The following is a 15,300-nucleotide window of genomic DNA, read 5'->3' as shown; positions in this document are numbered from 1 at the left end:
TCTCGTATTCTGAGGACCGAACGAGTACTCCGATCGAATATTCCGATAAGCTGGGGGTGGAGATACCTGCAGAAGGCACTCTGACGCTCAAGTCAGAATAAGCACAAATATCGATGACAATTAATGAACAGTGACGTTACCTTTTGACGTGAACTATTTATACTGACATCCATGGGCCCTGGTGTCCTTGGGCCCCGTGACGACTATCGCATTAGGTAACACGCCCTTAATCAGCTTATGGATATGATTATGTCTTAACTCTTGATTAGGGATAATCTTACACTCCTGATTAAGGATATGAGTTATTATAGTGGCCGATGTCTGATCGGCCATCTGGCTCGGCCATCTGGGTGCCGATTAGGTATCAACAACCTGATTCGGCCATACAAGTGCCGATTGGGTGTCGGCTAACTGGTGATCGAGTGGCCCTACTAGTACAATATATGTTAGGCCTTTTCTGTTCCCTACTTTCCCTTTTCCATTTGCACAAAATGGAACAGTATTTCTTCAACAGATGATCATTTTTCAGCAAATAACATTTCTTAGTTCTGATAGTACTGCTGTCTGAAGTGCAACATGCACGTGCTTACCAATTAATGCATTGTGAGGAGACAAGAATCCTATAATCTTAGGGGATCCTTTGTTATGTACTCTTGACCTTTTCTTAGTACTCTTGACCTTCACAAACAACAACAACAAAAATGGACAACATATGAAACTCAATTTCTTCAACTCTTGTGTTGACTACATATCAACCACAAAAAATTCTAGACTTGCTAACCTTCCACTATCTAAAAATTAAAACAAAGCATATCAATCTATATACTGAATATTAGTAATAGTTACAAATAATGCCAGTAAAATGCTTCACGTATATATATATATTATATATAGTAGCTAAATACTAAGGCAAGTTGCCCTCACTAACTTATATTACAGCTTTTTCTATTTTGAATATATGAAAGTTTGAAGGAAAATAATAATAGTGATGATCTCACAATGGGAATGGCCTCCACGCGCAGGAAGAAAAAGTTGCATGTGAGTGAGTGATTGAAAGATTTGAGAGGGTGACGTGAAGTGAGACAACAGTATCACTGTTACATTACTTTTTGGCTACTAGGAATTTCATTAGGGACTCTTTTTCTTTTCTCTTCTCTTTTTTTAGTTACTCCAACTTACCTTTAATTGCTACAAAGGAAATAAAATAACAGAGAAAGAATTTAAAATTTAAATTAAAAAATATATGAATCATTATTACACTCTCATTTCAATTAATTATAAATTGTCACGTATATATATATATAAGAAAAAAATTTATATTTAAAACTAAATATACTAATGATGATTTTTAATTAATAATATAAACATTTTTATGTCATGAGTTCATATTTATTAAATACAAAAAATATTTTTTCATTTTAAAATTTAATTTATTTATTTTTACGCTCAATTTTCTTTTTAAAACAAAATCTCAAATTAGAATTATGTGAATAAAAAAATATAATTAAAAGTGAGGACTCCATTAAAAATAGGTTGACATATATAGACGTTATTATATACATCACACGTACAATATGGTTATAAAAATGTTTTTTTTTTCTAAAAAAATCATATACATATATTTTGTGTTCTCGTAATTTTTTTTTAAATATAATATTTTTTGAGATATAGCCCAATATTAAAAGTGAGTTTAGCGAAAATTCGAACCTTGATTTGTTATGATATGGGGATTAATCCTTTTGCCTGGAGTCTACTTTTTTTGATAAAAAAAATATAACAATCTAGAAACTTAAAATTAAAAATCAAATTAAATAAAAAGGGGAAATTATAATAAATAATATTAAAATAAAAGATATACTATCACAGTTAGAGCATATTTGGAAGAACACATGTTAACGTTAAACGTTTAATACAAAAATATATATATATATTTTTTTTTACAAAGGATACAAAAAACATGTTAAATCCTCTAAAGTAGCACAAACTATAACACTAGTGTGTATCATAAAAGATGTTGATCAAGGTGATGGGAGGCGATGTCCAAACAAACATGCACTTAATTTGACATATAAACAAAAATTAAAGTAACATTAAAATATTGTTTGAATCCTCAGCATTCATTTATTTGTTATTTTTTAAACTTTTGAGAAAATAAATAAAGTGAAAATAATACATGTTTTATGAAAAATGATATTTATAGTTTTAAAACTTTAATAATAAAAGAAATGAAGGGAATAAAAAATAAAGAGTATTTCTATTCATGAAGTAGAGAGGATAAAAGAGAAAGGAAGAGAAAGATATTTATGTAATTTTATATATTTACTGTGGGAATTGAACAGGATGAACATGAAGTGGGAAAAGGAGGAAGATGAAGATTGAGCATTGATGAAGAAAGTGAAGATTTTGATTTCAGCATAGCCATTGCTTTCTTTGTCCGTCAAATACTTGGGAGACTCATGAGTCATGTCCATCACCGCCATTTCCAGCACTGGGCCCCACAAGATCTTGCCTATGACCACCGTGCTACATTCTCCAATCATCTTTAGTCAAAAGTTAAATAATGTCGTTTATCATCTCTCATTAATTTTTACTCTCTTAATTACTCCTACTATCTGTGTTGCATATGCATTGCAGCTGTTTTCCTCCCTCGCTACATTCATCTTATTCCTAATCAAATCAACCCTTTATATATTTCTTTTATTACTCTATATATATATATATTAAAGGGATAATCTTTTTTATTTCACTTTAGTCCTGTTTAAATTAGATTTCGCTTTGTATTAGTTCATTGAATCTTCATAAAAAAAATTTTGCTGACACTAGACATAGATTAGCATGGGTCTTGTTTTATTGACGGTTTATTAAAATAAAGTTGTCACATTTTAGTTATTATTTTATGATATCAATTAAATATTAAATAACAAATAAAATGAGACGAAAGGATTATATAATGAGTATTTAAGTCTGTTATATATATAGTGAGGATCAAATTTTTGAAAAAGAATTAAAGATCCACAGAATGACGGTAGTTAAAACTAAGAGTATAATTAAGATTAGAGATAATTAATAAATGTTAACATTTGATTCTAGGTTTTTGTTGTAAAAGAGTATTGGAGAAATTTGTTAAAATATAGTAAATAATTAAATGGAATGAAGTAATATCTTTCTTTCCGAGGCAGATATTTGGGTTGAATATAATATTGGAGATTCCATGTAAGATCGATGTTACTCACGGTGGGTTTATAAAGTATATTAACGAATATTAAGGAATGTTTAAGAATCTTTGGTTAAAGTTAATTTATAATCTTAACACTATTGCTAATCGTAAAGCAGCAATTGTCGGTAGGACAAAAGTTTCTTCCTTCATTCAGTTAACATTTGAACATAACATCATGACAGATTAATTGACTGCATTATTTAATTCATCTTTCTTTCACACTTTGCAAATTACCAAGAACTAATGCGTCATGTATCAAAAATACATGAAATTATTTTAAAGCAAATTTTTCGTATAAGTTGAAAAATACTAGTAATATATTTACTATTAATATATGAAAATTATAAAGGCTAATTTGTTTAAAATTTTAAAAAATAAGTTTAAAAATTTAAAATAAAAATGCTTTTTTTTAAGAAGTTAATAGGAATTGCTTCAAAAAATAAGAATTAAAAGTTTTTTATTTTTATTTTTAAAAAAACTTGAACAAACAGGCCCAATGTATCATGAACTTGAGCCCTAAAATTTAATAGTGATTAAGCTTTTGTCTACACGTTTTTTTTAAAAAAATATTTCTTAAATATTTCCAGAAACATAATTTTTTAGTAATTATTATTGAAATTCAACTTTAAAACTTCATTCATTTTTTAAATATCTAAATAAATCTTGTATTTTGTATTTTTAATTGAGTTTTTATACCTAAAAGGTAAAAATCAAATAAATTTAAAGGTTATTTTTTTAAAAATTAAAAGAATTAAATCGAAAATATTAAATTAAAATAACTTATTTAAATTTATTCAAAACAGTATTTAGACCTGTATTAGTAATTTAACTATGAAAAATGAACAAGTCATGCCTTCATCAAAATAAATAGCACTGTGTTCATAAATCATAAACAGTTGTTATTACATTAAAACAAAAATCAAAAGTTGAAAAATATATATATGTTTGGAAATTATTTATTTATTTATTTACCTAATAATGTATTTACTGTAGTCGATAATACACACTAAAATTTGAGTTGCACCCAAGAGGTTTATACTATAGGAGCACTCAAGAGTGTTTAATTCTCGTAGAACCTATCTTTGAAAGTAATTAAGAAGAAGTAGAGTTGGCTAAAAGGAATGTTCAAGCTATTGATGGCAAGTTTGTCTTGTTTGCCTACTGAGCTTAAAATTGTTTCACATATACTGTTTTCCTATCTGTTAAGTTATTAGGTATAGATGAACTGTTATTGTTGGTTGGGGTATTTGGTGGTCATGCCCTTAGACCGTATTTCACATTTGTGACATCATCTTGGGTTGGGGAGTGGGAATAAAGATAGTAAGGTTCTGTGTATAATTTGGCTGACAACCTTATGGTTTATCTGGTTAGTAAGGAACGCGATTCTATTTAGAGGAAGAATATTCCATTTGGAGTCAGTGTGACAAGAAGCCTTGCATAAATCTTGGTCATGGATTTGAGGTCTTTGCAGAAAATTAATTTTCTCTTTCTATGAGTAGATTACGCAACAAAATTATTGTATCAAAAGTCTTTTAAGGAGAAGGAGATCTTAATCCCTAATGACTCATCTATTCGTAAAGTTTGGGGTGAGATTATTTTTTTTGTATTACTCATTATGTTTTTATCTTGTGCTGCAAGTGCTCTAACTTATACCGATAATATTGTAAGTTTTTTTGATCACGTCTTATAATTAAAAGAATTTATACTTATTGAATAAAATTTTGCCTTAAAAAAAAGATATATATATATATATATATATATATATATATATATATATATATATAGAAAAATAATATCTATTCGAATAAATTTTACTTATAAGAAAGAAAAATAAAACAATATTTTTATAAACTAAATTTAACTTATATAAATCAAATTATAGGAACTTTCTCATATTAACTTTTTTTTTTTTTTATAGAAAAAAAGACATGTATCCTAATAAATTAATTGAATTTTGTTTCCATACATAAAAATAAGTTAATCCACAATAAGATATGGGTGGATAAATCCTTTAAAAGAAGGACTAGTTGACGGTTAAAAGATGTGGATTGCAACTCAATTTATGAGTTGACTAAATACTACATAGAGGTTGTTGATGAACAAGTCAAAGAAAAATCCGAAGGAAACGCGGAATTCGTATATATAAAAGTGTATACATGGATATTGGCATGGAGAGACATAGAAAAGTTGTGGCAATTGGAAGGAAAAGGAAGTGTCAATTAATTTATTGAGGCTTAGCATGATCCAGCTGTTCTCAAACTTTAGCAGTTGCAACCATCATCACATTCATATATATTACGCATGGCCACTAATCATATGAAAAAAATTAATTACTACTATCTAATCTAAGTATACATGACTTGATGCTTCTTAAAGATGTACATTTTGACTTCTATAATGTCTCACTGGAACCCTCTCTTTCCTATTATCCACTCATATTTATTTGCTTTCACCACTATCAACCCCCCACCTATTCAACATTTTTATTTTTAATCCTTCTATTTATAAATAAAATAAAATTAGGTTGCCGGGAAAAGCTATGATCTGGCAAAGATAATTCTGGTTTCAAATAAGTTTTGAAAATAATTTCATACACACTTTAACTATTTGGGTGAATTGGGAATAGTATATATATGAAGCCCAATTATATACATATATATTTGTCTCATTTGTCTTCTGCACTAGTTTGTTTTGTGTTTATAAAAAATATTCTAGATAAGTATTTATTGGAAGGAAAAAATAATAAAAAACTTATAAAAATATTTTATTCCCGGAAAAAAACAAGAAGTAATAAAAAAAATTAAAACTTAAGACACTAGATGACCATTAAAGTTAAATGACTTAATCAATAATTGTGGATTAAAACTTATATATTGAAAAATTTATTATGGTGTGTTTGGATGAGAAATTTTAAAAATTTAAAAAGTTTGGAATTTTTGGTATTAAAATTATTTTAATTTCAATTTTCATCATTTTAAAAATATTTTATTTAGATAAATTAATTTAAATTTTTAAAATTCTAAATTTTTAGTTTGAATTTGATTCTATTATAATAAAGTTGATTTTAAAAATATATTCATATGTTAAGACTTTTAAATTAAATTTTATAAAAAAAATATTAGCCAAATTTTAAATATTTAATAATTTTAAAAATTAATAGTAAATAATATTTAATAATTAAAAAAATATCTTTAAATATTTAATAATTAAAAACACGAAGAAATAAGAAATAAAATGAAATAAATAAATTAAATAAGAAAAAAAATGAGGCATTTTAAATTTTTTTTAAGAAGAATTTGAAGTTCTACTATTTTAAGAAATTTTATAAATGTTTAAATTTTAAATTCTTTGTAAATTTTTAATCCAAATAAAGCATTATCTTAAGAAAATTATAATTTTTTAAACAAATAAATTACTTTATTTAAAATTTTCATCCAAACACACTCTTAAGATGAATACAATTGATCCTTGTATAATGTGAATATGCAAAAACAATTGTCTCTCATTTATTACATTTATTTATTATTTGGAGTTGAATTCTAGTTTAATTGGTAAGTAAACACTACTTTTCTTTATAATAATTGTTTAAAAATGTTAAAAAAAACTTAAATATGGAAGAATAAAAGTAAGGAGAAATTACCTATATACCTCAATATGAGTTCAGAATCAAACTACTAATTAATTTTATTTTTTTATTCCTATAAATATTTTTTCTATATAACGAATTAAACTGCATCGAGAACATCGATCTCTACTAATAAAGTAACAATAACATATATGTATAAATTACATCATTAAAAAACCGAATTAAATTGCATTGAGAACATCGATAATCTCCAGTAATAATGTAACAATAATATATATATATTTATAAATCATATGATCACTTAACTATGTATAACACCCGCATAATAAGAAATGGTCATTTGTTGTAGTCCACTGATTTGAGTGCGTTTATTCACTTTAATCACATATTCATTATCTTAAAAGTTGACATTCTTAGAAACCAATAACACAAGCTACATGGAACTTGATTAGTTGTACTCATCATTTGAAGCATACATAAGTAGACGTGGAACACATTATTATTGGAATTCCTTTCTGAGGGTCACAAATTAATTCAGTTCATAATTTTAAGGTTAGGTCTTGTCTCTTTTCCAAATAAAATTGTTACACATGTAAATGCGTCGAAGAGGAGTGTATGCTAAGATGTGAGTTCCACTCTATATGGACGAGGAGAAAATAAATATCTAACGCGCTTATTCTGAAAACCATGCTTCACATAAACGCATGAGAATTTCCTAGTTACGTATAAGTTTAGATAATTCTTAATGGATAACAACTCTCACAAATGGGAAACTATAATTAAATTGAGAAGATATTTTTGCATTTTCGTCTTTAGTTAAACACCACGTTTGGAATAATATAGCTAAAAAGTATAAAGGTAAATCGAAAGCTGAAAGTTGTTAGGTCATGTAAGTTATTATACTATAGTTTATTAAATTATAAGTGTTTGATAAAATTATTTTATTAAAGTAGTTGATAAAAATAAAATATATCTAAATTAATTTATAATATATTTTAAAATAAATTATCAATATTTTAAAAAAAAAATACCATATTATAAATTTTTAGGATAAATCAAATTTATATGCTTAAAAATGTATATTCATTACTTCTAGAGTTGAATTTAATCATGTGAAATTATTTCATCGTAATAATTAATAAGTAATTGAAGTTGGCTTTTATAAAAGGTATTTATAATTTTTTAAGAAAGTTATTTGTCTTGTACGAGTGATACAAATTAAAATATTAATTAATAAATATATTTGAATATAAAAATTATACTTTAAATTTAATGAATTTCAATATAATATTGTCACTAACTATATTAAAGATAGTTTTGACTATTAAAAATGAATTTAGTAATAGATGAAAATGAACACAAATTAAAAGTGATAGTTAACTAAGAAGATAAATGTACACATAATATCATAATTTGAAATGATCATGGCGAGGTTCAATGAAGAAAGGTTTATGGTGAATACTTAGGTATTCTAAGATAATGAAAGATATAATAAGCAACAAAATACTTTGTGAAGTTGAAAATAAGCATAAATATAATAATTTTTGATATAGTTTAACCTTTTAAAGTACTGTTGAATCCATGGACAGACAATAGATAATTTGGTGAACTAAAACATCTTAATAACCAGATGAAAAATTGACAAAAGCAATTCATGATGTAGTAACGACAAGAGAAATTATATATTTTTTCTGTTCATAAGAAAAATTACAAGGACTTCACAATGATTAAATATCAATCCTCTCACTTCTACCCAAATTTCTTTTCTTTCAACCACTAAGCTAATCTTAATGGTTAAAGAATTTACATTTTACTTGTAAGAGCATATAATGTGATAAACACTATTGAAATAGAGAAAAAATATATAATATCAAATAAAGAAAAAATGATAAAAATTTAAATTACATTATAAATATAATTGTGTTATAATTTTATAAATTAAAATAACATTACATTAGAGTTAAATATCGTATAACACAATTAAATATCTTTTTATAATAATTGTAAAATCTATTTTAAGATACAAGAGATAATCTGATAATACATAAACTTATATTAATTTTTAATTATCACATCTTATAATTTTAAAACTTTTGTTAAATGTTAAATTCAGAAACCAAAATAACATTGAGTGAGACATACCTAATTGATGATTTACATTTTTGAATACTGAATTGAATTTGGATGGTTAAAATATTATAATAATATTGAGATGTAGGCACTAGAAAAGGGAAGGGACGACAAATGAGAAAAATGTTTGGATTGCAAGCATAAGTACGGATGCTATAATGGTCATTTGAAGACAGTTGGTGGGGCATTCGGACTTTGAATCAGTCAATCTCAAATCTATTGTGTCCCTACTATCAGTGTTTTTCTTTTTCTTTTGCTTCGTTTCACGTGGGATGGATATTGGGTACAACCCTCTCATTTTAAATTATATCACTAATCACTAATTCAACACTAAATTATTGCTATAACACTCATTCAACCTCCTCAACACTTTATTTTAATCTCTCAATTCAGTTTAATATCAATGAATAGTGGTGACAGTTTCTTTCTTTAACCCCTCCTCTTTCATCCGACACTTTAACATCATATTTTGTAGGAAAGAATCGAGGGGAAGGAGAAGAAAGGATAGATATTTTTATATTTTTTTTTTATTTGGTTTAATTTTTAAGATGAGAAAAGGGTAATCGAGGAGAGAAAATTCTTCTTGAATTAATTTTAATTTCTCTTTAATATTGGGGTATTATGGAAAAAAAACAGGTACAAATTTTAAAATATTTTTAATATAATATATAAAATATCTTTATTTATATTTTTAAATTTAAAATTATAAAGATATATAAAAAATTGATATTTAAAATTCTCTGTGAACCAAATAAAATAAATGTTTTTCTTTCCTTCTTAATCAAAGAAAATTTTAAACTCTTCTTCATCTTTTTTCTTCCATTAAAATTTTTCTTCTCTTTCAAACCAAATAGATTATAATAATGAGTTTGACAGTGTAGAAAACTAAAAATGTAGACAAGAGAAAGGAAATCCAAATAAATATGGTAAAAATTAAAAATTTTGAGATTAGTTGAGAGGTAAATACATGATAAAATATGACGTGAGAGATAAAATAAAACAATATAATATAAACATTATTTATATATAGTGTTAGATGCATATTATAATATCAATTTAGATAATATTATTATATTATATTATGCATTTAATATATATATATATATATATATATATTAATAAGTTACGATATAAATTATGTTTTTTTTGTTTTATTAAAATTACATACAACTTTTAATAACTTTTTTTTTTTTATCTAAATAATGAGTCGGTTCATCCTGGCCTAATTTTTAGCAAACCATGATTAGGTGAAGCTCAAAGCTAATTAAAAATTTAGTTTAATAAAAAAATATTAAATCAGCTTCATATATGTCAAGTCACACTAGGTCAAGTTATGTATCAAGTGGTTTGTAATACGAGGATGCATGTGCTATTACCGTCTAGCTGCCAAGCATATATAATATATAAAAGCACACCAGAGATATATAAAAGGAAAAAAGGTGCAAAATAGTAACTTTCACCTTATAATCCACAATGATTTACATTTACACATTTTCAATCCCAATGGTTAATTACTTCTAAGTTCCAACACATTTATCAACTAATACTTGCACGTACACAGCATTGCAGCTACTGTATAAATTTTAATTTACCAGAAATGAAAAGCTAACCACTGCTTTATTTCTGGAAAGGGTGACAAATTTTAGATGCCCCCCTCTTTTCCAAAGATATTTCTTTTACACATAGCACGAATAAACTAATAAACTAAAAGCAGATGATCCCATTGTGTGTGTAACATAACCAAAAATATAAATAAATCTCCATGGCCATGCTGATATAAGATTTCCAAAACCTTGTATTAGGTTCTACGAATTTGGATATGTGGTTGGAAAAAGAAAGAAAAGAAAAAATGCCACCTAAGTTCCCAAAACGCGTCCTCAACAGTTCCCTCTTGTCACTTAATCCATTTCTTTATCTGGTCTCCATCAATTCTGCGCCAATCCAATCCCCCAATTTTCGAGTTCATAAAAAGTTGACACACAACACACATGGCACCCCCTCCTTCTCTTTGAAAACAAATAAATAAACAAAAATCCCCCACCACTGCCCATTTCCTTAATTTAAGTAGCACGTCAGAAACAGAGATTCATAAAGCAAAAAGTTACTTCCCTTGCACCCAATCAAAATTAAAAGAAAAATTATATATTTTGTAATGTTGGAACCAAAGGGCATAGCAATATAGTAGTAGCACAGTATGAGTAGTGAAGCAGCTACGAGGAAGCTCGCTCCCCAACAATAACGTTGTATTTGTATGGAATGGTTCCACGTTTCAATTGAAAGCTTGGCACGCACTTCCACGTCTATAAATAGCAACGACAATGTTCCTCTCTCATTACTACGATACGACTACTACTAACAACACTGACACAAACACAAACATTTTAATTAATTAATCAGTCATAGTTGCATGGACATGCCTTGTTCATCGTCTTCGAGTGGTGCTGCTTCATCCGCATACAGAGGCGTTCGCAAGAGGAAATGGGGCAAGTGGGTCTCCGAAATACGCGAGCCGGGAACCAAGACCAGAATCTGGCTGGGGAGCTTCGAAACGCCGGAAATGGCTGCGGCGGCGTACGACGTCGCTGCGCTGCACTTCAGGGGGCGCGACGCCAGGCTAAACTTCCCTGAGCTCGCCACCACGCTACCACGCCCCCTCACCAACAATGCCGACCACATTCGCATGGCGGCGCACGAGGCCGCGCTCCGCCTCCGGACCAACCCGGCGCCGCCCCAGAGCTCGGCCTCGGCGCCGCCGCTCACGGTGAGACTCTCCCCCACGCAGATTCAGGCCATCAATGACTCCCCCATGGACTCCCCCACGTGGATGCAAATGCCCGACACCTTCATGATGCATGATCAATCCATCATCTTCTCCAATGGCTATTCCTTTGAGGATAACGAGTGGGAGGATATTCAGAATGATTCTCTTTGGGATCCTTAAGATACATATATAAATACATATATACTTACATACATACATACATACGGTATACCACTACAATACAATATACTAGTATTTCATTTTTTATTTGTCGTTTCATGCTGAGGTGAGGTGACATATTGATGATATATACGTGACGGGTGGGATTCTCACTCTCTCTGCACCTCACTCTTCTACTCTTACATTTTCAAAAAACAATTCAAGGAACATGTCATTGTTTCCTTTTCTTATTCCAGGAATCAAATTATCATGAATTCTGAAAGCAATGGAGGATTGAGAAGGACTTACTGTTAATTTCATGGGGGAGGGTGGGTCCCATGAGTGATTAGTCATTAGTGTAACCATGCTTATTGTGGGGCTACATTTGTTTAATTAGAGTTTATTCGTAGAGTGGGTGAGATTTGTTTTGTGTACCAAATGGGCCACGAACTCTGTTTATTGGCTGTGTTTTATAGGCTGTGGAAGAGTGTGGTGTGATTTATTTTATTTTATTGATTAAATAAATCCAGCTGATGTATTGGAAGTCCATTTGTCAAGCAGATATAGATGAAGTGAACAAGTTCAGCTATGTTTTCCTTTTGTCTCATATCATTGTTTGTAAGATTAATCCAACTCCTTCTTATAATAACATTCTTTATTTCTACCCTCCAAAAGAGATTGAATGAGAGTAGAGTAAAAGATATGGCAACTGATGTAATGTAGATTCTAGAGGGTTGTGCGCTTCCACCTTTTTTTTTTTTTTACGGGCTTTCGTTTTCCAATTAGTTGGGCTTCTCCATGCTTGTTATGGGCTGGCCCAAACCATAAAAAGAAAAGAGAGAAAATATTTGTAGTACTAAGATACTCTATCTATCTATCTATAAAACCAATGGTTCTCGGTAGTTAATACTTAATGGAACGAAAGTGGAAGCTAGAATGGAAAAAGTGTAAAAGGAAGTGGAAGGGACAATAAAATGTTGGTGATCAGTTGTTCCACTTCCACTAGGTTGTTTTTGAAGTCACCAGCTTCACCTTTGTGTCTGTCTTGTCCATATTCGTCACTCAAAATGGCTAATATTGATTTAGTAAATGCTATTCCCAAGCTTGGAAGAAAATGGAGAGCCGTTGATGGGAGTGGAGAGAAGCAATCAGTTACCGTAGCAAGCTTTGACGATGATAACGTTGTTGACTCAGCTTCAACGGTGGTGAGTAATTTCTATGGAGGAATCAATGCGCATGACGTGGATTCTGTAGAGTATCTAATTGCTGAGAATTGTGTGTACGAAGACCTTGTCTTTCCCCAACCCTTTGTGGGTCGTAAGGTAATTTACATTTTACACTTGCACCATCTCTCATCTCCCTCTTGCAAAACCAGAAACCAGGGAAGTATGAGAAATTAGTTTCTTTTTGTTGTTGAATTTGAATATATAACTCATTAGTTTTAGCTTTAATAATATTGTGCAGGAAATTCTAGAGTTCTTCAAAAAATTCACTAATGCTACAAGCACAGATCTGCAGTTTGTTATTGATGATTTGTCTACCAAGGACTCCTCATCCGTTGGGGTGATATGGCATTTAGGTGCATCACTCTATATATATATATCCTATATACACCTTTTATATCGTTAGTAAATATTTGTTATTGTTTTAGATTAGAAAAAAAGTTTATTATTAACATTTGGAAAATTAATGGCTGCAGAATGGAAGGGAAAGCCTTTTCCATTTAGCAAAGGGTGCAGCTTTTATCGTCTAGAGGTGATCAACGGCAAGAGACAGATAACGTAAGTCATACTTTAAACTATAAGAATTCATTTTAACATCTATTGATCTGAAGCTAAGTAACTGGTTAAACTCTATTAGAGATATAAATAGCTAGAGTTTAGTCAATAGTGGTATTTGATTAATGCCTATAAATAACTTAATGTAGTATTGGCGATTATAAACTCTTAATATCTCAATATAAATAGCTTGCAAGATTTTCTATGAGATCCATGATTAGGCGATGGTTATAACAATAATTTTCTTTTTACACTAGTAACCTACTGATAAGTCTTGAAATTTTCTGAAAACAGATATGGGCGAGACTGTGTTGAACCTGCAATCAAGCCCGGGAATGCAACTTTGGTATGTGAATTCTTCATTTTTTTTAATTTATTTTTCATACAATGATTCTATCATGGGGATTGGGGATAAAGAAAAGCAATTGTGTGTATAAGGAAAAACAGGAAGAAGAAAACATGAAAAGACTGGTACTATTACAGAAGATTAAGAACTACGTGCTTTTTTTTCTTTCTTCAAACTAGAATTAAATTGATTTTATTGTTGTCAAATATGGCACAGGGATAAGAGATGAAGGAAAAGTCAAATTCTAAACAAGCCAGTTAACTACCAAAAGTTAATAATCTAACAAGAGCCAGAAATAATTGCGCAAAGTCAAACCAAATCTTGTCTCAAAATCCTTCCTCTTAATTATAAACCAAAATTATGGCAATCACTAAAGTTAGTAAGTTACATCTCTTAGTCTTAAATTTCCCATCCCATCTATATCTTGTGTTCTTTGAATCTGTTTCTCGGGTCATTTTGTACTTCGTTTGGTAAATTAATTGTAATGTGGTTGCCAGTAAACAGTTTTGGCGTAGCTTTCATATTGGTCATCATTTAAAATTCGATGTTGTTATTGGGAAACAGCAAGAACACACAGATCATGAAGAAAAACTTAAATGTTGTGAACGCATGTGCAATGGTGTGGACGAGTGTGTTCATGTTTATCCATTAACTGAGTTCTATGTTCTTGGAAAACAATTTATATGCAGACAGTGATCAGGAGCGTGACATGGCTTCTGCAACAATTTCCTCAGTTGGCAAAGTGGTTATAGTGAAAAAATATACATTATTTTGAAAGGGCAATGTCTCTCTTTTCTCCCTTACAGAATTAGTATGTTTGATATTGTATGTAGTTGGATGAATAACATTAAACAATTGAACAAAAATCAAGGAATGGAACACGGTGATTAATGTATTGAATTCAGGGTTGAATAGTTTGGACAGTGACCAAATTCAATTCTTAGTATAAATAATTATTGACTAGATTTTACTTATTTTTTGGTTGGGTCAGATGACGAAAATACCGGTAAAAATTAAAACAATATATATTTTTTTTGATTTTGAATAACTTTGAAAAAAGTTGGTTGTATATAAATTAAAAAAATGTAATTTATGATATAATTTTTGTTTCTTTCATAGATTTTGTAAAAAAAAATTAGTTACGTAAATATTTAAAATTATTTAATTGAAAATTTATTTAGAAAGATAATAAATAAACTTGAAACCAATTTTATAACACGAATTTTAAAAATTTTATCGTCTTATACTAATAAAATTTTATATCAATCTTTTTGAAGAGAAATCAATAATTTATCATCTAAAATATAATTATAAGTGATGAAT

The 15,300-nt window shown here is 28.8% G+C and overlaps 2 protein-coding genes across 3 annotated transcripts; both read left to right on the top strand.

Moving 5' to 3' along the window:
- Nucleotides 1-10,962: 10,962 nt before the first annotated feature.
- Nucleotides 10,963-12,527, top strand: LOC109810851 (Integrase-type DNA-binding superfamily protein). The gene has a single exon (XM_020374428.3). The coding sequence runs from the start codon at nucleotides 11,341-11,343 to the stop codon at nucleotides 11,872-11,874; it is 534 nt and encodes a 177-aa protein (XP_020230017.1). The 5' UTR covers nucleotides 10,963-11,340; the 3' UTR covers nucleotides 11,875-12,527.
- Nucleotides 12,528-12,748: 221 nt separating this feature from the next.
- On the top strand, nucleotides 12,749-14,891 carry LOC109810850 (Nuclear transport factor 2 (NTF2) family protein). Of its 2 annotated transcripts, none has more exons than XM_020374427.3 (5): nucleotides 12,749-13,175; nucleotides 13,318-13,432; nucleotides 13,553-13,634; nucleotides 13,926-13,977; nucleotides 14,194-14,660. In XM_020374427.3, the coding sequence occupies exons 1-5, from the start codon at nucleotides 12,828-12,830 to the stop codon at nucleotides 14,197-14,199; spliced, it is 603 nt and encodes a 200-aa protein (XP_020230016.1). In that variant the 5' UTR covers nucleotides 12,749-12,827; the 3' UTR covers nucleotides 14,200-14,660. The 2 variants fall into 2 exon arrangements, with proteins under 2 accessions (XP_020230016.1, XP_020230015.1); XM_020374426.3 differs by lacking the exon at nucleotides 14,194-14,660 and adding an exon at nucleotides 14,667-14,891 and having other exon boundaries at nucleotides 12,751-13,175.
- The last annotated feature ends 409 nt before the right edge of the window (nucleotides 14,892-15,300 follow it).

Source organism: Cajanus cajan, chromosome 11, assembly GCF_000230855.2.
Source record: "Cajanus cajan strain Asha chromosome 11, NIPB_CcT2T_4, whole genome shotgun sequence".
Classification (NCBI taxonomy): Eukaryota; Viridiplantae; Streptophyta; class Magnoliopsida; order Fabales; family Fabaceae; genus Cajanus; species Cajanus cajan.
Note: the sequence above shows the minus strand (reverse complement) of the source record. Positions and strands in the feature narration are given on the sequence as shown.